The sequence below is a fragment of the Barbus barbus genome (genome assembly GCF_936440315.1).
Source record: "Barbus barbus genome assembly, chromosome: 34".
Lineage (NCBI taxonomy): Eukaryota > Metazoa > Chordata > Actinopteri > Cypriniformes > Cyprinidae > Barbus > Barbus barbus.
In genome coordinates this window covers 7,400,071-7,425,800 of record NC_136762.1, presented here as the reverse complement: position 1 = coordinate 7,425,800, position 25,730 = coordinate 7,400,071, and the positions used below count along the sequence as shown (strand labels likewise).

At 34.0% G+C, this 25,730-nt stretch overlaps 1 protein-coding gene across 2 annotated transcripts in view; it reads right to left on the bottom strand.

The window, feature by feature from the left end:
• Window positions 1–15,884: 15,884 nt before the first annotated feature.
• The window catches only part of LOC306853777 (D-ribitol-5-phosphate cytidylyltransferase-like), a 29,372-nt gene continuing 19,526 nt past the window's right edge, over window positions 15,885–25,730 (bottom strand). Inside the window, exon 10 of one of the 2 annotated variants that reach the window (XM_079391424.1) lies at window positions 15,885–16,333. In XM_079391424.1, the coding sequence (XP_079247550.1) occupies window positions 16,229–16,333 (105 nt within the window). In that variant the 3' untranslated portion in view covers window positions 15,885–16,228. Of the gene's footprint in view, window positions 16,334–19,120; window positions 19,883–25,730 lie in introns of those variants that run through there. The other variant, XM_079391425.1, reaches the window with a different exon arrangement.

Sequence of the window (25,730 nt, the reverse complement as noted above, 5' to 3'; positions counted from 1 at the left end):
CAAAATCTACATTTATTTGATCAAAAATACAGTAAAACAACCATGTGAAATATTGTAAGAAATTAAACTAATATATTTTAAACTGTGATGACAAAGTTGTGCTCCTTTATACAGAAGATTTTTCTTTGATGAATAGAAAATTCAAAAACAACATTAATTTGAAAAAATAAATTTTGCAACATTATAAAATGTCTTTGCAATAACCTTTTATCAATTAAATGCAACCTTGCTGAATAAAAACATCTTTTATTCAGCACTATTTAAAAAGAAAACTCAAACTTTAGAATAGTAGTGTACACTGTAAAACAATATTTGACAAAATTGTAAATAAAACAGATTATTGTAGCATATTTTACAAAATCCTTTTTTTCTTCTTCGATGTCATGTGTTTCTTGCCATTTTGTGTGAATATAGTGTCTACACATACACATTATTCTATACATACACACATTATAAAACAACATTTAAATTACATTTATACACACACACACACACATATATATATATATATATATATATATATATATATATATTTTTTTTTTTTTTTTTTAGGTCAAAAACAGCAGCTACATTCATAACAATAATATTAATTCGCTAAACTAGTTTCAAATGTATATATGTTCAAGATTTATAATGGTTTTATGTGCAGAGTATACGCATATGTAGACGTGTATGCACATACAGTACGTGTGCAGTATATAATTCAATGATATATACCATATAAATTCACCACCTTCTTACTAAAATGACATAAAAGATTCTTTATGGAATATCCATTAGCTATAATTTGCGGTCATGGTAGTGTATCACTGCTTTAATCAGAGTAACAGTTGCTCATCGCGGCCTGCACTGCTCGGCAGAACTAACAGCATCGCCATTCAAGACGTCCCAAAGGTTTCACCCATAGGGACAGATGCGGTGCAACGGCACACAGAGCAGGGCCTTTCTCTGCTCACGGGTAAAAGAAGGAGAGGAAATCAGATGCCTTGTTGGGGGAAATAGCTTTAGCAGATGGGGAAAAGAGTGTAGAGTCAGGGCTTTATTTAGAGAGAGTCGAGAAGACGGGAGACGGTCATTCTCATCACTCAAAGCACCATGTCACACCGCCGACTTCTCGGGTGAGTAACACAAACTCTCTGTTTATCCTGCTTATTAGCCAAATTATCAGGATGGATCTGGATGCTGTTCACACAATGTTTGTTTTCATAGGCGGTTTCTTTTTTTCGCTATCTGTCATGTCTTCTTGCTCACAGTGGTGCCCTGTGGCATGATTTACTGAGGCCTGATCACATCTCACACGAAGCAGCTTTTTTTTCCACTTTTGAGGTGTCAAGTAGAAAAGAGTTGCAAAGGAAGACACATAATAGAAGGAAAGAGAGAAGGAGCATGAGACAAAAAAAAAAAAAAAATCAAAGATATATTACCAACAGTGTGACATGTTGAGTCTTCAGCAGCTTCTGCGGGGAGATTTCCATTTTGCTTTGTTAAATCTAAAAAAAAAAATAATAATTCGTTCAGTTTAAACAACTTAAAAATTATTCATTAAAAGTCTTGGTCTGTAACATTCAATTTCAAAAACATTTGAACAAATTCTGAACAAAATATGAACTAAATAAATACAATTTATTTATAAATATTCAAAATAAATGATTCAGTATTCAGTAGTTCTCTGGGTTCTCTTCCCAAAGCCCAAGAGTCAAAATCAAATTAAATGCAGTTATAGAGAGAACAGTTACATATAAAATGATATGCAGTTCTACAAAGAACAAACACAGATTCAATATTTCTGCCTCAAAACACATGGAAAATATTAACCTTAATCTGCAATAATATAATGACCTGCATAATTTTAATATCACAAATATTTTAGGTTCAACTTTATATTAATGAATAAGGAAAAGTGTATCTTATGTCCAGTTTTAAAAAAAAGTTCATATAATAAACTTTTTCCTTCTTTTTAATCAAATTTGTTCCTACAGTGTGACCAATTGATTTTTAAACAATTGTAGTCTTTTAATTAATATAAATCAAAATAATTATATAATTAAACGAATGCTTTTATAATTCATGATTTTATAACGCATAAATAATTGCTCTATAAATGCCTTTTTTAAAAGTTGTAGATAGTGTTTTCAACTCATTTGACTATTGAAACATTTCTAGCACACAAATGACGCAAAAAACACCAGAACACCAGCTTTACTGTGAAACATTTATCTCTGCAGGATAAAAGATAGAAGGATAAAAAATGTAAGTTTTACAAACAGCTGAAATGATCTGTTCTACAAAAAGCACTGAAGAGTAACTAAGCAGACTTCGAGAGCATGTAAATATCAGACGGGGGTTTGCTTAAACTATGGACTTTTTCAATTTCAATTCATTTTCACGCATCCACAATTTTCTCCTTGTTGCACCCATGACTGCTGTATGTGATGCTATTTAAAGTACTGGCACAAAACATCTGACAAGACAATAATCATATTTCTAAACTGCACAGTGACATACTTCTATACATGCACACATTAAATCGTCATACTGTGAAATCAATCCTGAACTCTTTTAAAAATTATTTTTCAGTTGCATTTCCTGTTGATATAAAAAGTTAAAACATACTGATTCGTGTTTATCTCAGTCTGCAGTGCATGTAATTACACTTATATTTAACAAACATTCCCCAACTGTAAATAGCTTAGAGATGGAATTGATTTTGTGGATACACAGTAACAGTGCTATTGCGCTCTGAAATATTTGATGTGCTGTCAAAATCTCAAAAACATCTGCTGGACAGTTTTGCCACACTGAAATGATTCTCATGATCACTCAGCCCCGGTAGAGGATCACAAAGTCTGTTCTCTATCAGTTAAAGGCAAGTGTTCGCTAGGTTGTTGTCCAGATAAAAAGTTTTATTCTCCAGTTTGTCTTTTTTTTTATTTTGGTCTTTAAAATTCAAGTTCAAATGATTTTGAACTAAATTAAAATTCCAAATTAATAAATAAATAAAGTGTACTTTTGTACCCCCACCTTTGTTGAAAATCATATATATATTTTTATTTTATTAAATTTGAATTAAAATATCTTGTTTTTATAAATATTTATATTTAAATTGAACTAAATAAATAATCTGAGATTATAAATGCAATGTTCAGTTGTTTTATGTGCCTCTCTAAAGTGTCCTTAAGCACAACAAAAAATTTATGAGAAAAAATTTTAACTTTTGTACCCCTAGCATTTGTTGATATGGAAAATGGAATTTAAATATCCTTTTCTAATAAATAAATATAAATAAAGTTTTATATATATATTTAAATATTTTTATTTATATATTTAAATATAAATAAATACCTTTGTTGAAAATCATATAATTTTACTTCTGATTTTAATTACATTTGAATTTGAACATCTTATTTTTTAATAAATATTCTTATTTAAAACAAAACAAATAAATAATCTGAGATTATAAATGCAATATTCAGTTGTTTTCTGTGCCTCTCTAAAATAATATGGTACTTTTGTACCCCTAGCTTTTGTTGAAAATCATACAAATATATCTGATTTTAATTTAAAATGGAATTTAAATATCCTTTTCTAATAAATAAATAAATGAATAAATAACACCTTTAAGATGTTCTTGAGTACAGTGCCCTAAAAAAAGGGTACTTTTATAACTCTTTTTGTTGAAAATCATACAAATATTGTAATTTTTTAATTAAATTTGAATTCAAATATCTTATTTATAAATTTTAATTTAATATAAATGTAACAAAAACTTAATTAATTGAATTAGCTGTTAAATGAACAACTGGCCTTTATAAATAGCAGAGGAAGTAGTGTGTGTGTTTATCTAATAGATCTACAGATGCACAAGTTCATCTAGTTCACCACACACACACACACACACACTATAGGGATGTGCGCTGATGTTGTCTACTAAACGCAGCAGCCACGGATTCCACTGCAGCATATGTGTCCTCAGAGATGATCTGGGAGGTGTGCTTTACACACGGACTGAACGCAGTAAAAAGCCTCCATGCTATTCCTTGTGTTGATACAATTTGTGTCTAATAAATCCTGAAAGTATTTGACTGTGAAGTCCGACACTCTCTGCTGTTTGTCACACGCTCCAATTAATTTTGTCGCACCCACCGGTTTCGCCGGCCACAAATGGTTTTGAAGACTGTAACAGCCAAATACATCACTTGAAGTCTTTTGTACCCCCCCCAGTCCACCATACTGTTTTAATAAATCCTTTCATTTCAAAAAGTGAAGTCAACATTTTATGATTTAATGGCTTCCTTCTCGCTGTCGGTGCCTATGACGAAGGCCAAATCCCAGAGTGCTTGAGACTCCCTGTCCTTAATAGGGGGCTTGGGAGGTTTCGTCCTATAGGGGAATAATGGATTCTCAATGTGAGGGTAGAACTTCATCAGGAAAAACCCACGTTATGTTGGACCTCTCTTTATACGCTATTCCAAGGTTTAAGTGCCATTCAAGTTGAAGTATGATGGCCATAAATCTATAGCTTTTGTCCTTTCTCATCAACCAGTAATAATTAGTCAGACTGTGTTTAATATGTAAATGGCCTTGCTGGCCTCTACTGGTATGTTATTGGTGTGAACTGCCCGTTTACAGTCATCGAGCTGATACAGATTTTAATAGTCTAAGAATACTGAAAATTTGAGATTTTTTACATTTTTTATATTAAAGCTGGAAATATTTCATTTTATTTATTTTGAGACATTTAAATACAATAAAATAATTATTTACATTTTTGAAGTTTCTGCACTATTTTTAGGTCAATAATCAAATGTGCTGCTCATTAAAAAAAGGGTGCATATAGGCTACTAAATAAATAATTATTTAAAATTTTAACTGCTATGCAGAAAAATATTAGTTTTTAATGTATGTATGCATGTATATATTTATTTATTTTTTTTGGCGGTTGTGCTTTAGATATTGTACCCAAAAGAATATGAATCTTTACATACAAAATATTGAGAAATTACATGACATATTCAGAATACTTCATCAACCCACATTTAAATGATTTTTTATTTAAATATAATAAAGTGTAATTGAATTAAATGTATTACATATTTAATTACTCATAGTAATAATAATTAATTCAGCATTTAATTATTCAATTCATTTGTATTTTATTTATAAAATTATTTTACATTTTGAAAAAAAATCTATTTTATTATTTGAATTAAAATTATATTCTGCCTCGCACATCCAAATCATTCGTAGGTGTATGGGATAAAAGTAAAATATAAAATTAAAAAATATATAAATCCCGCACACTACTCAAACTTGAATGATCAAAAAAAAAAAAAATTCCCTCTTTTTATACTGAAAATAATAATAGATACTTTTTGTGGTGATGTAAGTTTTGAGTGGTGCACAGATTTTTTAAATTAAATTAAATTCTTAAAAAAGTAAAGTTTATGAACTGTAATAATATTAAATATTACATTGTTAAATTAATTATTTTATTAAAAATGTAATTTTTCTATCAATAGACCATATAATCTCATCTCCTTTTAATAATTTCATGTTTGTTTGATCAATTATTTATTTTTTAATGCAAAAAATTATAAATGTTTGTGTACAGGAACTATTATGTGAATTTCTTCTGCTGTCAGCAACTGTTTTATATTTAAGCACCATAAAATAAGAAAATATCAAAAAATACTGTGATATATATTGACAGCATAATTATGTTTGTCCACAGTGGTGGATCCGTTACCACTAAACACCTCTTTGGGATGGCAAACATAATTTCCATTAAACAGAGGCGCATCAGCCGTCAAGACAGAGCCAAGCTAAAATAGCAGGTTAACCCCTTATGCTGTCAGTCATACTGTGATCCAGCCCAGCAGAACTCACTGACCCATGCATATTTTGTCCTCACTGGGGTCAAACACACAAACACACACACAGGAGTTCCCAAGGGAGGCATTATTCTGGCCGTTCTTGCCTGAGAGTGGGAAGAGGAGCTCTTAAGCTTTTCCCCATTTTGCTGCAGGACAATCCCATCATCCTATAATCAAGCCTGCGGTTTAATAGCCAGCTCTAACTCGATCCCATCTCCATCCTCATGCAAGAGTCGTGACGCAGGCTCAGGACAATAGAAGGATATTGAAACGCTTCGGCATCCGCTTGAAAGTCCCGATCGCTCCTGCCAGATCAGTCAGCGCTGGACTTGTGTCTCCTCAGACAGCGTTCTGCAAAGACATGTCAAACTGTGTGTGTGCCTGCTGAACATTGAAAGGATAGGTCACTTAAAATACTGAAAGAAAGTACTGTCATTATTTACTCATCCTCATCCAACCTGTAGGCCATTATTTTTTTCTGGAACACAAATAGAGAAATTCTGAGTTCCAAAAAGAAAAAACAAAAATTTCACTATTACATTTCAAATGACCACAAATATTAATTAATTTTCAAGTTTCTAACAAAGTTTTTAAAGTGTTTTGTCCTTTTTAGAGCTTGACAGACATTGCATAGAATCTGTTGGGGTTTTTAAAGCTTCCGATGCCAAAGACCCTCAAATAAAATGATTCCCTTGCGAGAGACCCCTTAGTAAAAATTAAAGCTGCTATATATTTTCGACTCATAAATTCTGCGTTAGAGAAATAAGTCATATTTGACCCTGGACCACAAAACCAGTCATAAGGGTCAATATTTTGAAATTGAGATTTATACATCATCTGAAAGCGGAATAAGTAAGCTTTCAGTTTGTTAGGATAGGACAATATTTGGCCGAGATACAACTATATGAAAATCTGGAATCTGAGGGTGCAAAAAAATCTAAATACTGAGAAAATAGCCTTTAAAGTTGTCCAAACGAAGTTCTTAGCAATGCATATTACTAATCAAAAATGAAGTTTTGATATATTTACTGTAGGAAATTTACAAAATATCTTCATGGAACATGATCTTTACTTAATATCCTAATGATTTTTGGCACAAAAGAAAAATCAATAATTTTGACCCATACAATGTATTTTTGGCTATTGCTGCAAATATACCCCAGCGACTTTTGTGGTCCAGGGTCACATATTAGATGTATAAACCTGGAAATACAGCTTTTCAACAAATACACTGCCATTCAAAAGTTTGGGATCAGTAAGATGTTTTTAATGAGTCTCTCTTATGCTCGTTAATTTGATGAAAAATACAGGAAAAACGGTAATATTGTGAAATATTATTGCGATTTCTAATATTGGTTTCCTATTTTAAAATACTTTAAAATATTATTTATTTCTGTGACACAGGGCGGAATGATCCTTCAGAAATCATTCTAATCATTCTAACATTCTATGATTTCTGAGGGATCATGAGACACTGAAGTCTGAATTCAGCTTTGCTTCATAAATTATATTGCAGTAATATTTCTCAAAATTACATTTTTTTCTGTATTTTTCATCTAATAGATACAGCCTTGAAGAAACTTCCTTAAAAAACAAAAATCTTACTGATCCCAAACTTTTGAGCGGCGGTGTAAATACACAATAAATTTACAATAAAGGAAGAAATATTAGAAAGCAAAATGAAATGGTTATATTTAATTATAAGTTATAAATTATAGTATGATATATAATATTATAAATTATAAATTTTAAAAAATGAAAGAAATTACTTTTATACAATGAGGATGCATTAAATCGATCAGTGACAGAAAAGACTTTCCTATTTCAAATAAATGATGAAAAATTGATATAATCAGCATATTAGAATGATTTCTGAATGATCATGTGACACTGAAAACTGGAGTAATGATGCTGAAAATTGAGCTTTGCATCACAGGAATAAATTACATTTTAAAATAGATTACAATAGAAATGACTTATTTTAAATTGTAATAATATTTCAGAAAATTACGGTTTTACTGTATTTTAGCTCCAAGAAAGGCAGCCTTGGTGAACATAAGAGACTTTCCAAAACATTTTTAAAAATCTTGCCGACCTCAAACCTTTAAAACAGTAGGTTAATATTATATGTATATTATACACATAAATTGTTTTCATTTTTAAAATTATTAGCCTGGACCTTAGTTTGAAATTAAATACACGAGCACATGCTGTGGATTAGCAGTCAAATGCTTTCATCCATGATCTCTGTAAGGTACTGTGGGAAATATCAGTGAATCCTACTGAGTTTGCATCGTCATTCTGATTACACACACCGTAATAATATACAGAATGATGAATCAATTTCAACTTGTTGACAGCAAAATGATTCAAAATGCCAAGTTGCTATAATAAAGACATGATGTTGAGGATTTGTAAGAGCAAATAGTCAGAACCACTAAAAATCCAGTGATTTCAGCACCATTTGCTTCATATTAGTATCAGTCGCACCATCGCTTGCTCTGGCCCGAGTTTTTTTTGACATGATGAATCTCAGGCGAGTTTTACTGAGCGTATGAGGGTTACATAAGCAGGGCGGGAGAATAAAGCATAAGGTTTAAACGGAAGAGACAGATCCAGATCCAGCCCCTCTCCAGAGATTCATTAAGAACAGAGAGCAAGAGGAAGAAACTTCCAGTCTGACCCAACATCTGCCTGGCTGGTCCGAGAAAGAAATGAGGAATATTTGTGGGGACAAAAAGAAAGTCTCTATAAAACTCTCTTATAATAGGTCATTTCCCTGCATATTGCAGATATGGATGACTGTAACGCACAAAAAATTCTGTGGAACTTCACTTCAGAGACATCCTTCATTGTCAGGTCGCTTGGCCGAGTTTGAATACAATTCATGATTTAAGGAACAATAGGGAGTTTTGTCAGACAGATGGGGTGTAGAATAACTTCTCACCGGAAACCGAAGCGTAGGATGATCTCGAAGGGACGTGAGCGTGCTTCATTAGAACTGCATTATGAAACAATATTCTCTACTTTCAATGGAATTTGGAAATTCGAACAGACATTTGCCAAGCATGTGTTAGTCTGCTTTCCACGGCAGAACAAAGCAGGAAAAAATCTAAACTCTAGATTCCAAGACATTTTCACGGGAAATGGAGTCAACCACACGTGGATGTAGCGGAAATGCTAGGGATCACAAAGTGTGTGTAAAAACACTCACCCAAAAGAGATGCCTGGAGAGCAGGGGGTGTAAATTTGGGCCCACAACGACAGATCTGTGTAATTTGTTGAGTCTCACAGCCATCATATGATCTATTAAAACTACTTTTTTGTTTTTTTGCAAAGAAATTAATACTTTTATTCAGCAAAGACACATTCAATTGATCAAAAGTGCCAAAAAAGACTTTTCCGATGTTAAAATGTTTCTGTTAAATAAAATACTGTTCTGTTTCTATTCTTCAAAGAATATGGAAAAAAAGTTCCACAAAAATATTAAGCAGAACAACTATAGAAGCTTGTTTGTTGTGAGTTTATCTCTCACAATTCAGACTTTTTTCTCTCAATTCTGAGAAAAAAAATTAGAATTGCAAGATACTGTCAGAAATTTGAGTTTTATTGCGAGAAGAAATATTGTAATAAATTAGCAATTACCTTTTTTTTTTTTTTTTAATTTTTTATTACAAAAAAAAATTCAGATTTTTTTCAGAAAAAGAATCAGAATTGCGAGATGTTAACTTATTACTGTAAAAAAAAAAAAAAAAAAAGTTTCAAAAAGTTGTTTCAACTTAAAATAATTTGTTATCCCCTGCCTTAACATTTTTAGTTTAGTCAACTTGAAATTTTAAGTTGCAAATTATTTTAAGATGAAACAACCTTTTTTTACAGTGATTACAGCAGTTAGCTAAAGCCCCCAAATTCGGCATTCAAGGAGTGCAGATATTTGCCCTAAACACAATGAAATATTTTACTTTTGTGAAACTTTGCTTATTTTACTCTGGTTGAGTCTGAGTGCTGGCTTGATGACACGCGATATTTCATAAATAGGCTTCTTATGAAATGTAAACTCAGAATCCCGAAAAGAGTCAGAATTGCGAGATATTAACTCAGATTTGCAAAATGTATACAGAAATCAGAAGAAAAGTCTGACAAACTCAGAATTTTCTCAGAATTCTGAGTTTACATTTCACAATTTTGACTTTTTTCTCACAATTCTGAATTTATTTTACACAATTCTGAGTTTACATTTCACAATTATGAGATGCAATCACCCTTTTTTATTTTTATATCCTGTAGCAGAAATGAGCTTCCATAGTTTCTGTATTTTTATAAAATAGATTGCATTTCAGATACTTTTCTTTCAATAAAGTGTCAAAAAGTGCAAAACGATCACTAAAGCAATCGTCACAGAATATATCCTCTTTCCTTTTCTCATTTCCTTTTCTTTCTCATGGAATGCCAGCTTTGAATTTCGTGGATTCTCCCATCTCAATCTGGCGTTCTGTTCCTGAGAGCAACAAACTGTTCTGACAGTGTCACAAATCAAGTGGATGAATTATTTACTGCACTCTCACACTTTCACATCAGTCACAGAGCGCACAAAGGCAAATCCTGTTGCTGTGTAATCAAGACATCATTATCCTTCCACCTTCATAAATAAACAGTTTAAAAAGACGGGCGGAAGCAGATAATGAACGTGTCTCTGAGTGTGTGTGCATATCAAAGTTCGCCAAGACACGAAGGCCTTTGAATCCCTCAATGCTTTTGCCACAGTTGTGGCGTATTCTGTAAACAGTGTTGATCAAACGCCCCACATAGTGCTATTTTCTCTCTAAATGAAGTGTATCGCATTTATTGAGCTTTTGATTAGTCGAAATAAAATGGGCTTATCATGGATTGAGCTATAGTTTAGCATTTATCATCGCAGAGAAACACCTGGCAAAGGCCAGATGCAAACCTACACCTCCAAAATGAGCACCACAGCTTAATGTTTTGAGACTCCAACAACAGACTCCAAAAGAGACTCACAATGCTGACAAAAATGACTACTGATCTGATTATATAAAACAGACCTCCAAAACTCAAACAGAATTCCCTTTACAACAAGCTTGGGCTGAAGTCAACAACGTCCTTTCCAACTCAGATAATATCCTAAAGGACAAAAACCTAAATTATTGGCTTTGACATTGCGGAGAGGGAGCGTAAACTTCTGAGGTTAAGACAGGGAAAGTGGCCGAGCATGTCTTGTGTTTTATGGTCTGTACTGTTTTAGAGTTTGCATTTATTTTAGTTTCTCAATAGCAGGACATTAATCACTCCTGTCTTACCCTCTCTTTCTGTATTTGTGCATTGCTTCATGCTCTCTTTCTTTTCTTTTATACCATCCTGTCCACTGGTTTTTTTCCCCAGTATGTTCACTGTAAAAAAGTTTTTTTTACAAAAATTAATAGTTAAATATCTGCTGACAAAACCTTTCAAGAATGAACTATATTTACTTAAATTTTCTATGTACATTGAAATTTACTTGCCACAATATGGCAAAATTAAAGGACAAATAAAGAAATAATGCAATAAACATACATACCTGAACTACTTAAATCTGCTTTATACGTTAAAATGTACTTATATAACTGCTATAAAACAAGTGGTAAAATAAAAAGCCACATAATGATTTAAAGCCATCATAACTGGTTTTATATGAACAATAAACAATGCAATAATGCAATAAACATCAAACTTCAAACAAATAAAAACACCATGATGTGCATAATAATACAAGGGGGGATAAAAATGGTCTTTTTACTGTTTTTTTCCATTGTAAATCACGTCTTGTGTTACTTATTCACCAAAAAAAAAAAAAAAAGACAAAGAATAAAAACAATATCTTACTCTAAACAAACAACAATGGTCATGTTCTTCATTCTTCTATTATATATATAGCCTATATATATAAAATACTTTTCACTACCGAAACCACAATTCTTCAAATTACGTTTCATCCTATTAAATTTTTACAGAATATGATCAAATTTAGTGCAACTTTTTATTCTTTTTCTTTTACTAGTAAAAACTAACAACCCTTATTCTGACTGGAATAGACTGACTCACTCCACAAAGGGTCAGTGATTCTCTATCTCTGTGGTCGGAGCAGGGATCCGCTCCAGAAAAGGTCCTGTTTTTCCTCATGAGGAAGAATTAGCCTCTCAGACATTACCACAGCCAGCCTGCGGTGTGCAGCTTTAGGGCGAGTGTTTCCCTGCTTCACCACAGTCTGTAGCCCCATGGGCCCCCATCCTGCCCTCTAATTAGATTACCAACATTCCCAATTTCGTCAGGCGACGCACTGGGCAGCCTTTACCTTTAGAGAGCTGTAATGCGGGGTCTTAAAGAGAGGAAATTACCTGGCTGTCAGGCAGGATTTTGTTACAACCGATGGTGTGCTGACAAATTCACATCTGTAAAATCACAGGCGTCAGGATTTAAAAACGCTTGCTGTAATTGTGCTTCGTTCCACGCTGTGACTACACAATACAGAGAGACGTCATTGGCAGGCTTTTGAACATAAAAGGTATTAAGAAAAATGTTTTTTTTTTTTTTGTCCTTATGTTTTGGACCCCATTGATTTCCATTGTCAAGGATAAAAACATTTGAAACATTGCTCAAAATATCTTTTTTTGTATTTCACTGAATAAAGGAACATCACAGATTTGAAACGACATGACGGTGAGTAAATCAAAGAATTGTCAATCAGAGGAAACTACCCTTAATGTTGATTCCTTCATAATCCACTTGGCCTAGGAAATGATAGCTTAGAGTAACTATGAAACATGGCCAAAACAAACACAGCAAAGCCTTCACAAAATCAAATTTACACGTGTCGGGCATGCAAATGATTCTCAAGAGGGTCTCTCTGATTTCACAAGAGAGAGGTGCTGAATTTGAGTGATGTTCGGTCATTAATCATCTTTGCAAACCAGTAGGAGGCAACTGAACAGACCACAAGGCATATTTGAGAAAAAGGTTCACCTCTCTTCAGCTTACACTGAAGTTAAAGTTTCATTCATAAACATCAAGCAAAAGAAACTAGCCTGCTTCATGTCTCAGTTTCTCTTCCTAAATAATATTTAGCATAATAATATATAGCATGAAACCCTTTGTAATCATTCATATCTTGTCTAACAGTAAATATTATAGTTGTGCACCTGATTTGTTCTCTGGCAACAATGAAGTCCATGTCTGTTCATCCATCTGGAGCCCTGGAAATGCTCAAATACATGCTGTTATTAAGGGAACTAATAATGAATGGAATTATGTTAATGTATTAAATTAGTGTATTTTTTTCTATTTAAATAAAGTTGATAATATAATTTGTAATTGAAAACAAAAATGTAATTGTAAGATAATAATAATAATAAAAATAGAAGTCACTAGTAATCTCAGACTGGGCCTGAAGGTCTCTTTCTAAGATGCAATAGTAAACATTTCCTCAAAACATGAGGGAAGTATTTGTCTTCTTGGTCTTACAATCCTCGAAAGTTCCAGCTCTACGATACAAGCCAGAAAATCTGCAAGCAAACCATAAGAAACTGATGAACGTCAAGAATGGAGCAAAACCCTGCCGTAAGCCTCATCGGCACCCCATGCATTTTACATGGTGCAGCTCCGCCAGAGGAAAACGAGTGAAACCTCTCTCATGCATAAATATGGCGAGCGCTTACTTGACCGTTTCACAGCTGTTCCTGGTTAGAGGTTTTCTCAGAACGTTTCACACAAACTCTCAGAGCTGTACGAGCAAATGAACATGAATCATATTGTCTAAAACTGATCCAGACAAGCCATTGTACTGCAGCCTCAGAGGATGCTGGTGTGTAACACGGGGAAAACCAGAAAAATCTATCAATATTATATTAGGCTGTGATCATCCTTCATAGACTTCAAAAGTTGTAACTGGATTTATCAAACTGGCATAACTGCTTTGTCTACAATTTAAGATGAGATAACTAAACAGAAGTGCAGATAGCTATAAAAGAAGAAATGTGGAAAACATACCCTATGTAAACACAGCTATATATAGTTTTTTTTAAAAGAAATTAATACTTCAATACCCAACAAGCCGATTAAATTAGTCAAAAATGACAGTAAACACATTTGTAATGTTACAAAATATTACAATTTCACATAAACGTTGCTCTTTAAACTAAAGAATCCTGAAAAATCACTGTATCATGTTTTCCACAAAAATATTAAGCAGCAAAACTATTTCCAAAATTGATAATCAGCCTATTAGAATGATTTCTGAAGGATCATGTGACACTGAATACTAGAGTAACGGCTGCTTTGCCATCACAGTAATAAAACTGTAAAATATCTTAAAATAGATGTTGTTTTAAATACTAATATTTAATTTTTGCAGCATTTTTGCAGACTTTTGAATGGTAGTGTATATTTTATTGTAATTGGCCATGCTATGGACATCCAAAAATATTGATATGGTCATTTCCCCTTTGTCCATGTAATCAAAGTCAAAAGGATAAAGTGTAAACCTGATCCTCTCACTCTTGCTCCATCTTAAGTTTTTCCAGAAATGTCCATGACATGTTGCTGAACATCTGAAAGGTTAATCCATCTCAGTCAAAACCTCAGACTTCACACAGAGATACGCTCTCTGTACCCCGCTGGCAGCCGAAAAACCAATGCACTCACCTTCAGATGTGTACATGCAGAAATGTGGAACGAATTACACAGCTAAAAAAATAGAGAGTTTGGTTAAGAGAGAAAAGGTATGCAAGAGAAGGTGACAGAAACTTTGTTTGTTTGAATGAATGAAGAACCAAAATGGTTGCATATTTTCACTAGAACTAAAATTGTAGAAATAACTCAAGACACGCTGAGATTGAGTAAACAGTGTCAAGTTAGAAAAAACTGGGGTTGTCGGCCATTCACGCCATGGAAACTAAAATGGCACGAACGTGCTCCTGATTGGTCTGCCTGTAGAAGGCCTTCACGTTGAGCCAACACTCAGACACAGGAAGTGACTTTAACAACCCGCCACAATTATCGCACGCTCATTGGAGAGGAAGCACAAGGCCATAATCAATTAGCAATCTGCGGTGAGCACAGGAGAAAGAGTCAAGACGCAAATTCGGGGGCTCGTCCGGGATCCTGTTTTCGTCAGACAGGGGTTAAGCTATAAAAACAGCTAAATTTATGAAATGTGGTCACCAGGGCCTTCCCAGTTGAGTGGGTGTAAAGCCAGCCTACAGAACAAATTGGAGAGCTCATGATCTGCATCACGTAAGGAGGCCTGTGAAGGATTTTCAGGGTCAGGTTATTAGGAAACCACAAGTTTAACATCATATGAAAAAAACATATTCATGACAACTGTGTGTTTAGTATTTTAAGGAAGGTAAGAAATGAATGTACGGAAATTAATGTGCGTTTAAAAATTTAAATTTAAAATATATATGTATTACTTCACTCTTCAGTGTCACATGATCCTTCAGAAATGATTGTAATATGTTGATTTGCTGCTCAATAAATTGTTTAAATCAGTTATGCTGGTTAACATTTTTGTAAAGTGTAAAAATTGGAATTTATTTTAAATATAAATATAACTTAAAAATATTTGTCACTTTTAATCCTAAAAGTAATCATTTCTTTACAAAAAACATTAACATTTACTGACCTAAAAATATATCACATCACAACAATCTCTTCAAGAAGAGATTTCCCTGATCCTTCAACTTCAAGAATCAGATAGTCTGCTCTGTGTGCAAATAGAAATACTAGTAGAAATAATGAGGATATTTAAATTTAAAGTAAAGAAACATTGACTTGTGGTTGTGATGTCAAATAAACACAATTACCAACTGTGATGCACAACAGAACATTTTCATACCCCTCCATAAGATGGCAGCATTTCATTAAATATAGAGACAACCTAAATGTGAGACCAAGCTTTCAATGACAAGACCCTAAAGAAAAAAAAGAAAAAAAAAAAAAGTACGCTAAAACAGAGATACAGTTATTTTTGATTTGTTTTATTAAACAAAATTTTCATAAAGGATTCAGAGAGGTGTTTGATTGTGCTTGTGTGTTGATGTACATGAGCCTGGGCAAACCAGGCAAATTAAATTGAGTTAAAAATGACTACCTTGAAATATTACCTAAAGAATCAAATCAATCAGTTGATCCAAACAACGACAGTCAGCCACACCGCAACTCACTGTTTGTAACTTATTTTATACTGAAATGCCTTCATTTGTAAATGTTCTTTGACCTTTTAGATTCTGTGCTTCTGTCTTTGCGAGTCCACAGGCCACATCCTGGTTGTCTACTGTAACGCATCTTCTCATGCTTCAGTTTCAGGCATGAAGCAGCTGCCCAGCGAGAGCAGCACTTCTGTCTCTGATGAGAGCGACTGTGATTTGGGTCAGTCTCTCCACAGATCTCTCCCACTGCTCTGGCACCTGAAGGAACACACATACAAACACACGCATATATATATAAAGACACTTGAATACACAAACAGATGTGCTCAAAATAATCAAATGCAAGTGGACCTGTGCTTTTTTCCAGTTTTCTCATCAGCAAACAAGTTACCGGCTATGATATTTGGCAGCCCAAGAAAAAAGAGGGCAGGCCTCTTGCTCACAGGGTTTCAGGTTTGGTTTTCACGTCTTTTGTCTAAGATTCTGGGGTCTGTTCTCTTAATGCCTTCATGCCACCAAGACTTTGTGCTTTTGCATCAGTGATTAATTGCAGCACAACTTTTCTGGTCTTGTCATCTCACCTTCTCGGTTTAGATGTACAAATCACATAAGAAAAAGAAAATCTGTACTTTTCAGCTGATATTGAACCAAAATCTTGGTTTTCTTTAACAACTTCCTTTCAGGTACGTTTCAGATATATATATATATATATATATATATATATATAATATTTTTTTTTTTTTTTTTTTTTTTTTTTTAACTCAATTTAAAATGGAAAGCTTGTGGTTTGTGTATCGGTCTTTCAGCTTTCAACTTAATGATTTCCACAACTGTTACTACTTTTTTTAATGCGTCACTCTTTTCCCTTTTTCACAGTAGCTGTTTTCTACTCCTCTCACTTCCAAAGTCTCAAATCCATGGATAAGACTTTCTTAAACTCTTGAGTATCATTACGCATATTTTCCACAGTTAACTCCACAGGATTCAATTTGTAAGCAGGAGGATAAAATAAACTCAAATCTAGTGATTAAAAAAATTTGTGAAACTGCAGCGGCTCCTGAACTTCAGCAGCTCTGCAACGTGCACGGCTTAAAATCTTCATTTGGAGGCAATTTGGAAAAGAAAAGAACAAAAAAAAAAAAGGGATTGAAACGAAGTGGAGGCTCCTTGTTTTTCCTTGTGTAATATAGTCACTGTTCCCTTACTTAATTATGGGTACAAAACTCTGGGTAAGGAGCCAAAACATCTGCAAGCGGTCAACTGAAATCCTCCTACCCTTCAGCTAATGACAGCTACTTCACAGACAGATTTCACACACAATTCAAATATAGCAAGAAAGCTTATGGCATAAATTCATACATCGGCGTATCATCAGATAACACGCTGCAATGAGGTCTAAACCAATGAAGAATGATCTCCGTGTATTTGTTTAGTCAGGAAATGAAGAACAAATGGCCCCAACCTGATTGCCACCCACATGTAAAACTCGGGTTCACGGAAAATAGCACAATGTTTGTGGAATATTTACAAACGCAGAAAGACGAAAAGCTCGCCTACTTGACCACAGCTAATGACAACATTACTGATGTGGCCTGTTTTGTTATTGGTGTGACACGACAGTTCTACTGGGAAAATAATATATGGGAATTTTCTTTTCTGAACAGAAGATCACCAACGAGGATCAAAGGTTTAAGCCGGCGTAAGTCTCATATTTCCAATGGAGTAGCAAAATATGACTCACATGTAATAGGCAAGCAGCAGATCAACAACTTATTTCTTGGCTGGAACGTATTTGAGCTGCCATGACAGTGAAAAATCACAATGACACATGTGGAGAAAAACAAGATAATAATACTGTTGAGTTTGAGTCAACACACTAAACGAAAATTGATTTTACTCTGAAGTGTGTTGTGGTCCATAAAAAAACATCCATAAAAAGGATAAAAATGGTAAGCTCTTTCTATTTTAAATTAAAATGTGGTGGGCAAAATATAGTGCATTCATTTAGGGGATGTCACATTGGAGTAAACATGTTAAGCGATTGATTCAATGATTGAAAATAAGGGTGGCCGACATGACCAAAATCTTATATCACAACGAGTAATTTTATTTCACGGTAATGAATTGCTTTATATAAGAAACAGCGCTTAGAAACAATCTCTCAGACAGCGTGCATGAATTCTCTTGAGCTGCTGATAGCGTTTCAATGGCTAAAAATCACTTGCTTTTAAACCACAATGCTTAAATGCGTATGCAACCGATAAGTTTGTTAATCGGTTAATCATGTCTACCAGTATATTGCCCACCCCCTAGTTGAAATATGCATTAAAATGTGCTGTATCTGCAATATATGTGCTTACATTTTTATTTTGATGATTACCTATCCTTGTGGTCAAAGAAAGTTGATCAAACCTCACTTGTGAAAAAAAAAAAGTTTAAAGAGTTGCAATGCTAAATATAGATATGTTACATGATTAAATCTGAAGGTAATCACTATGATTTGTCATTATATTACATCACTTTTCCATTCCTGACAGCAGAAAGCTTACTAATGAGCTCTATTCTGTCCCGGTGTCATGGCCAACACTTAAAAGCACACATGGAACAGGAAATTCGACACTTGGAATTTTAATTTCTTGAAGTCTTTTGTGACTGTAGGGATTTTCCAAGAGTTCCAGTATCTTTTCCAGGCTTTTATGGAATGGATAAACCATTTACAGTGGCCCCAGGCCAGCCTAATTCACCTCTCCTAAAGGAAGTGGATGAGATCGAGATGCTGTTTACTACACTACTAACTGCACTACAGAAAAAAACAACCTTTCTTCCCAAGCCAACAGATCAAAGCTCTTTTAATAGACAATAAAACCCATTTGTATCATATGAACCTCATTCATCCCCCAATATCTCTTGTCATCTTAATACTGATGCAATGAAATACAAGAGATCAATTAGGTAATTCAGAATGATATCCAAGAAAGCTCTGTGAGTGGAAAGAAAGAAGGAAAGCACACAAACAACAATGGAGGGAATACAAGGCCAATGTTTGTAATCTTACAACGGTAATTTAATAGAAAAGAAGAAAATCTTTGCACAGACAGATTAAATCAGAATCATAGACACCAGACATGTGGCTGCTTTCTTTCCATTGTAAAATCCCTTCTTTTCCTTCATTTATTCCCCCTAATGATGGTCCCATTAGTGGAAAACTCTTCCAATGATGTAAAAAGGCCATTCAAAATCATTTTAACCTGAAATTGGCAGAACTAATGAAATTCTCTGTACTTGGCCTTTGCTACCCTCGAGAGAGCCAATTGACTGGAGCTTTGGATGTCTTTTAACACACCAAGATGTTTGTGAAATCATTTTTATGTAGGCATTTTCCATGTAATATAAGAGAAAAGTAAGTGCCAATGTTTATTGCATAACCTGATATTGTTCTGCAATTACTAAAACTATGAACTATACACTTTTTTTTTACCTAAAATGCTAAAGAAAACTGACTCGTAAATTACTAATATGACAGCTTGTACAGCAGAGAACCACACAATGAGTCGTTCACTAACTGTCCTTGAAAATCCTGCAGATCCAGAAAGTCTTTCCAGCAGCACGGAGCGGGCCACCTCACACCGTCACCGGCGGGCTCTTTGAAGATGGGGCCTCAGCAATTAGGAATTTAACAATGACAATTTGCACCCTTCAGTCTTTTTCTTTCCAGGCAGCAAGTGAGTCTTATTCCACTACAGGCCTGCCAGCGTCTCTCGATAATGACCTTTGTGAAGGTTTCGAAACCCTTTAATGCCTGCTGAACTGGAAAGAATACTTAGTCACAGCACTGAAGCCAGATCAATACGACAAGTACTAGACTTTTACTACCAACACTTTCAGCCAAAGCGGATTTCAAGTAATAATTTTTCAGCAGTAACGTGCATTGTGATTTAAAGGAAAGTGTGTGGGAGTCCACCACAAGGAGGCAGCAGAAAGTGAAAGGTTTTGACCAAAAGCTGATCTTAAGTGACAGACTAATTAACTTGAGGTGCTAATTAAACAGGAAACAGCCCAATTAAATACTCTAAAATGCATTTTAAAGGGAAATGTCTTATTCTGCCATTAAGACCCATGTAGGTTCTGTGTCCCTTTGAAAACATGGTATTACATTTCTTACTCTGACCGTGCATTCCTTTTGGGAAATTATAATAGCGCCAGTTCCTGAATGTCCCTCCAGACTGCCAGTCATACGACAGTAGCCAGAGGCAAAGAGCTTGATAGAGACATCGAGCCCAAGTTACTGTCAACTTCAGAGATGTGATATGGGACTGAACTTGCGGTTCACCTTCCTCAACTGTAACTGTATCCAAAGGGACATTTTTAATAGTAGACCGAATAACCGCAGGTCAAGAGACTCTCGGTGAGTTTTTGATTGTACTGGGTAGGCCTTTTTTCATTTTTGGATAGGACAGCCATACTAATGTGTGAATAGATCAATTCTGTTTTACACTTTTTGGCACAATACATCTTAAACTTAATCTTTTAATCTTAAATTTCGATCTTTTTAAATTAATCTGCCACTTTCCATTAACAAGGTACAAAGCAGAACCTAAAACTCTTTTTCAAAAAACAGAGAAAAGAACTGCTTAACATTCATATTCTCAAATTAATTAACATTTTTCATTCATTATTAATTTATTATTTTTTAATGTTTTTATCATACTTTCTTCCAGTTTTAGTTTTAGTTATTTCCCTGCTTCAAATTAAACTAGACAATAGAAATGATACCTTGGCATGTAGTAAAAAATACAAGAACTTTATTGTATCTATAGATATTTTATTTCATTATAGCTTATATTTTTTAAGCAACGGAATTTATGATGGTTTTAGTTACATATGTACATTAACATTTATATTTAATTTATTAAAAATACATTTTATCAATATAACATTTAGTTTCACTGATAAATTTATATATTTATATATAGAGAGAAAAAGAGAGTATATTTAGAATACAATAGGCATACAATAAATATAGCCTTTTTTAGCATACAATAATTGATAAACATGCACTTCTCATAAATGAAAGACATTTTTTCATCTCATAATAACTTTGGTAACAAGGTTGTGTTTTTTTTTTCTTGAATATATCAAAATTAAGACGAATGATTTTAATTGTTGGAAACAGTCAGAAAAGGTCAAGACCTCTGAGGTGACATGGCAAAATCACCTTGATAATACTATTAATGCAAAATTAATTTTATGTTATATAATAGGTAATATATGCTTTAATGCTTCCAAAAATGTCAAAACAAAGTTCACTTCATTCATGTAAAGTGCCATCTAATATCAACAGGGAAAAGCTAGCAATTGACTCAATTAACAATGTACAGGAAATGCCAGTTAAATAATGAAAGTCAAAATGGTTTGGATTGAAAATTGTAAACTGGCTTATAGTTTTAGAAACACTTGACAGTTGTTAATCTCTTCCATTACCACTTTATTCCGAAGAAAACACCAGCCACAGGCGAAAGATGATTCGGCCCACTGATTTTCAAAAATCCACCAGAACAAATAGTTTAAAAAAAGACAGATTTGTGGGATTGTGCCTGCAAAATGTGTCCTCAACACAACCCTATCATTCTCATTCAGTCTCACCTCATTTCAAAAAGATCTGAGTGTCATTATCTCTTCTCTGAAACTGGACGACACATCCACATTTCTATTGAAGCGCTGCAGTACACAATATTGATTCAGGAACTGCTCAGATACACAAGTCAAGGTACACTGAAAGAAAATCAAAGTAATAATGAAGGTTTCCGTCATGCGGTTACAAGGAGAATGGCGTCTATAGTTTCTCATGTCTTAAACAGGTTTCCTCAGTGAGCTGTCTATCTGGATCTCTCCCTTTCCCTTTTTTTTTTTTCTGTAGAACAGCCTCGGGCGTAACCTACCACATTCACAGGAACGGGTGAAGAAAATACAGGAAGCTTTTTTTTTCCATACCTGTGAATACTGCCCTATTTCAACAAGTCAGAGGGAGCCATTTCTATGTTTGTACTTGAACTGGCGACAGATATGTTCCTAAACAATGACAGACCACAATGCTTTCTTACACTGACAGATCTGTTGAAAATGGAAAAATGTCATGATACCCCAAGGCCCACATGCAGAAACCAAACATCCGCTGTTAACAACAAAACCTCTTGAGTTCACCGCATTATACTTGTGACATACACCGGAAAGGTCTAGCCAGAGATCAACCTGGGTCATGTATGTTATTTCCTTCAGCATTTCAGTTTCTACATCCTTATTTTCCGCCTCTACGCTCACCCATCGCCAAGTGCCCGCACCTCGTCTTGATGCATTAGGAACAAGCCTTATGTAAATATTTCACCTTTCCCTCAAACAAAAGACTGTCGGCATTTGTTACCGAGCTGTCCAAACAAGAATTAGCATAGACTAAACAGTCATCATTTGTAGAAGAGTAAAGGTGAAAGTACGAGAGACTGCAAAATTGCTTAGTGGAAAACAAACCACCGTCTAATGGAGGTCTCCTACAGACGCAATATAAATACCCCTCTGCCCATATATTAATAAAAAAATTTAGTGGCCAGATAGTGTATTTTATACAAGGAATTTCATAAGTTTTTTAATAAATAAGGAAATTGTATTTTAATTAATTATATGTGCGCATTGTAAATTTAAAATAGATGTTAACCGCACAATACTCAATTTTGAGCATTTAAACATTTTAAGAATACTTTAATATAATTTATATTTTTACTCATCTTAATTTTTCCTGTTCCACTTTTCACTTTCAGATGTAATGTATTTATAAAAAATACATAAAAACCCAAAAGGTTTGGGATTATTTATTTTTTTTAATTAAGAAATCAATACTTTTATTTATCAAGGATGTAAAGACATGTAAGGACAGTAAATATTACACTGAATCAAAATATTTCTGTTTTAGATAAATGCTGTTCTTTTGAACATTCTATCCATGAAATGATCCCGAAAAAAACATATCATGGATTCCACAGAAATATGAAACAGCACATCTGTATTTAACATTAATAATTACAATGAAATGCCGAATCATTATATTAAATGATTTCTGGAGGATCATGTGACACTGAAGACTGGAGTAATGATGCTGAAAATTCAGCATTCTTTGCATCACAGGAATAAATTATATATTAAAATATATAAAAATAGAAAACAGCTATTTAAAAATGCAACGATGTGTCACAATATTACTGTTTTTACTGTATTTTAGATTAAATAAATGCAGAATTGGTGAGCAAAAGAGACATTATATAAAATTGGAATAATAAGGTTTGTTTGTTCATTTGTTTTGTTTTCTGCCTAAAATTTTTGAGTGTCATGTGCAGCAGAAATATAGGATTTGCTTTATTGACACAACCTCCATAAGTTATCCAGTATGATTTGAATTCCAGGCTTAAATTAGACTTTAAATCTAACAGGATCTATGTGGTCTAAACTTCTGGACTCCACTGTATATTTATCATATATGGTGCAGTTAATGGTTTCCAGTGTAGGAAGGATAACGCTCATATAAAAGGTTGCGTTTATCAACGGCTGGACCTGACTTACCACCAAGAAAAGAACAAGAACTTCTAAAAAGATTCAAGTCAGAGGTGAACCACTTCAAACGGCTCAACCCAACAAGGCTCATGCTAAATCCTGAAAAACTCCCGAGCTCAAAACAAGATTACAGCGCAGTGGACATTCAATACCTGACAGTGGGTGGTCGCCTCAAATCTAAAACAAGTGTTCTGCCGTGGACAAGCTGCATGGGGTAGAACACGCCACCACGGGCTTTTGCTGATTGAATGTTTACAAACCCATTTGGTCGCCCCTGGTAAGCATCAGCCTCTAATTTCTAATCTAATTTGTTTTCGAATGTTCTTCAATGGAATGTTGTCTCGCTATGAGAGTTTGCATGCATATGCAGGATCTTGAGCATATCAATGGCTCATGTAATCTGCCAAATCAATGCTAAATAAACAGTTTCAGTGGGTTACAGTGTGCGATCAGGCACGCCAGCATTCATCTGGAGGCATGCTCTCAAGGCATTACACAGTGACCCCAAAAGTCCGAAAATCATCCATAAGATAAACTTGGTCAGAAATTTTTAACAGAAACCACAACTTCAGCAATTACAGAAACTAACCAACAACTTTTGTAAAACATTATGAGTACAAGTGTGCTTGTTACCCAAAAATCAGTTTGAGAATTATTTTGAGGTCACAACAGTATGTGTGAAAAACACAGGATCTCTGTGTGAAATTGAGTTTGTTTAAAGGAATAGTTCACCTAAAAATGAAAATTTGATGAAAATGTACTATCTAAGATGTAGCTGAGTTTGTTTCTTCATTGAAAACAGATATGGAGAAATTTAGAATCACATCACTTGCTCACCAATGAATCCTCTGCAGTGAATGGGTGCCGTCAGAATTAAAGTCCAAACAGCTTATAAAAGCATAATCCAATGACTCCAGTCCACCAATTAATGTCTTATGAAGTGAAAAATTGCATGGTTATATGAAACAAATCCATCAAGGCGTTTTAACTTTAAACCCTGGCTTCTGGTCAAAATACGAGTCCATAATCCATAATAATAATAATAATTAATAATAACACGTTCATCCTCTTTTGTTCGCTCTCATCAAAATCCACCAACATATTTGTTTAGAATGGCTTTGTACTGTTTTAACTTGTAAACAGTGCTTAATCTGTGCATATTTCTCTCCTGATTCTAATGAGATGACTCATATCTTAGCCATGAAGTGATGAAGTTAAAGCATCTTAATAATGGATTTGTTTCTTACAAACATGCAACTTTTCACTGGCACCCATTCACTGCAGAGAATCCACTGGTGAGTATGAGATGTAACACCAAATTTCAAGAATAAAACTCATTTATATCATTGATGGCTTGTGGGTAAGTACATTTTCAGCTAATTTTGATATTTAGGTGAATTATTCTTTTAAATTCAATATATTACATTAATTCACATGCACAATTAAACAGTTTTTTTTTGTGTGTGTAACCACAATAAAAAATATATGATGATATTAATAGGACTGATTATTTCAAACAAAGGCTGACTTTGTGTTCATTCAGAAATTTCAGTGCATTATTAGTATTAAATATCAAGAATACCCAACACGTGCTGCCACAGTACAGATCTTTTAGTTTAACACTGTGGTACAATATCAAAGGAGAAGCGCTCGGGCCTGGAGTTGTCAGCAGGGATCTTTCAAGACCAGACAAGAAAAAACTGCCTTTTTTTACTTTTCCTCCCGCAGTGCGTTTGTGCCAGCCGGAATGAGGAGGAAAATGTAAAAACAATTAGACATGGAGAGAAGGGGAATATTTGGAGAATGAGAAATGACTACTGGAACGTAAATCCGACACTAAGCAGAGGGTATGGCCAAATACATCTGTGCTGTCAAAGGCAGACGAGTATAAAAAGAGACGTTTAGGTACGCTCCACCCTGACATCATTTTAGCACGGGTTATTTTAGAGCGATTTAAGGATCTGAAACATTTTTGTGGTCCCTAAATCATCACAGTACTGTACTGACTCCTATAGAAACCTGCAGATACCCAAAACATCATTAATCTTCAGAAAAATAA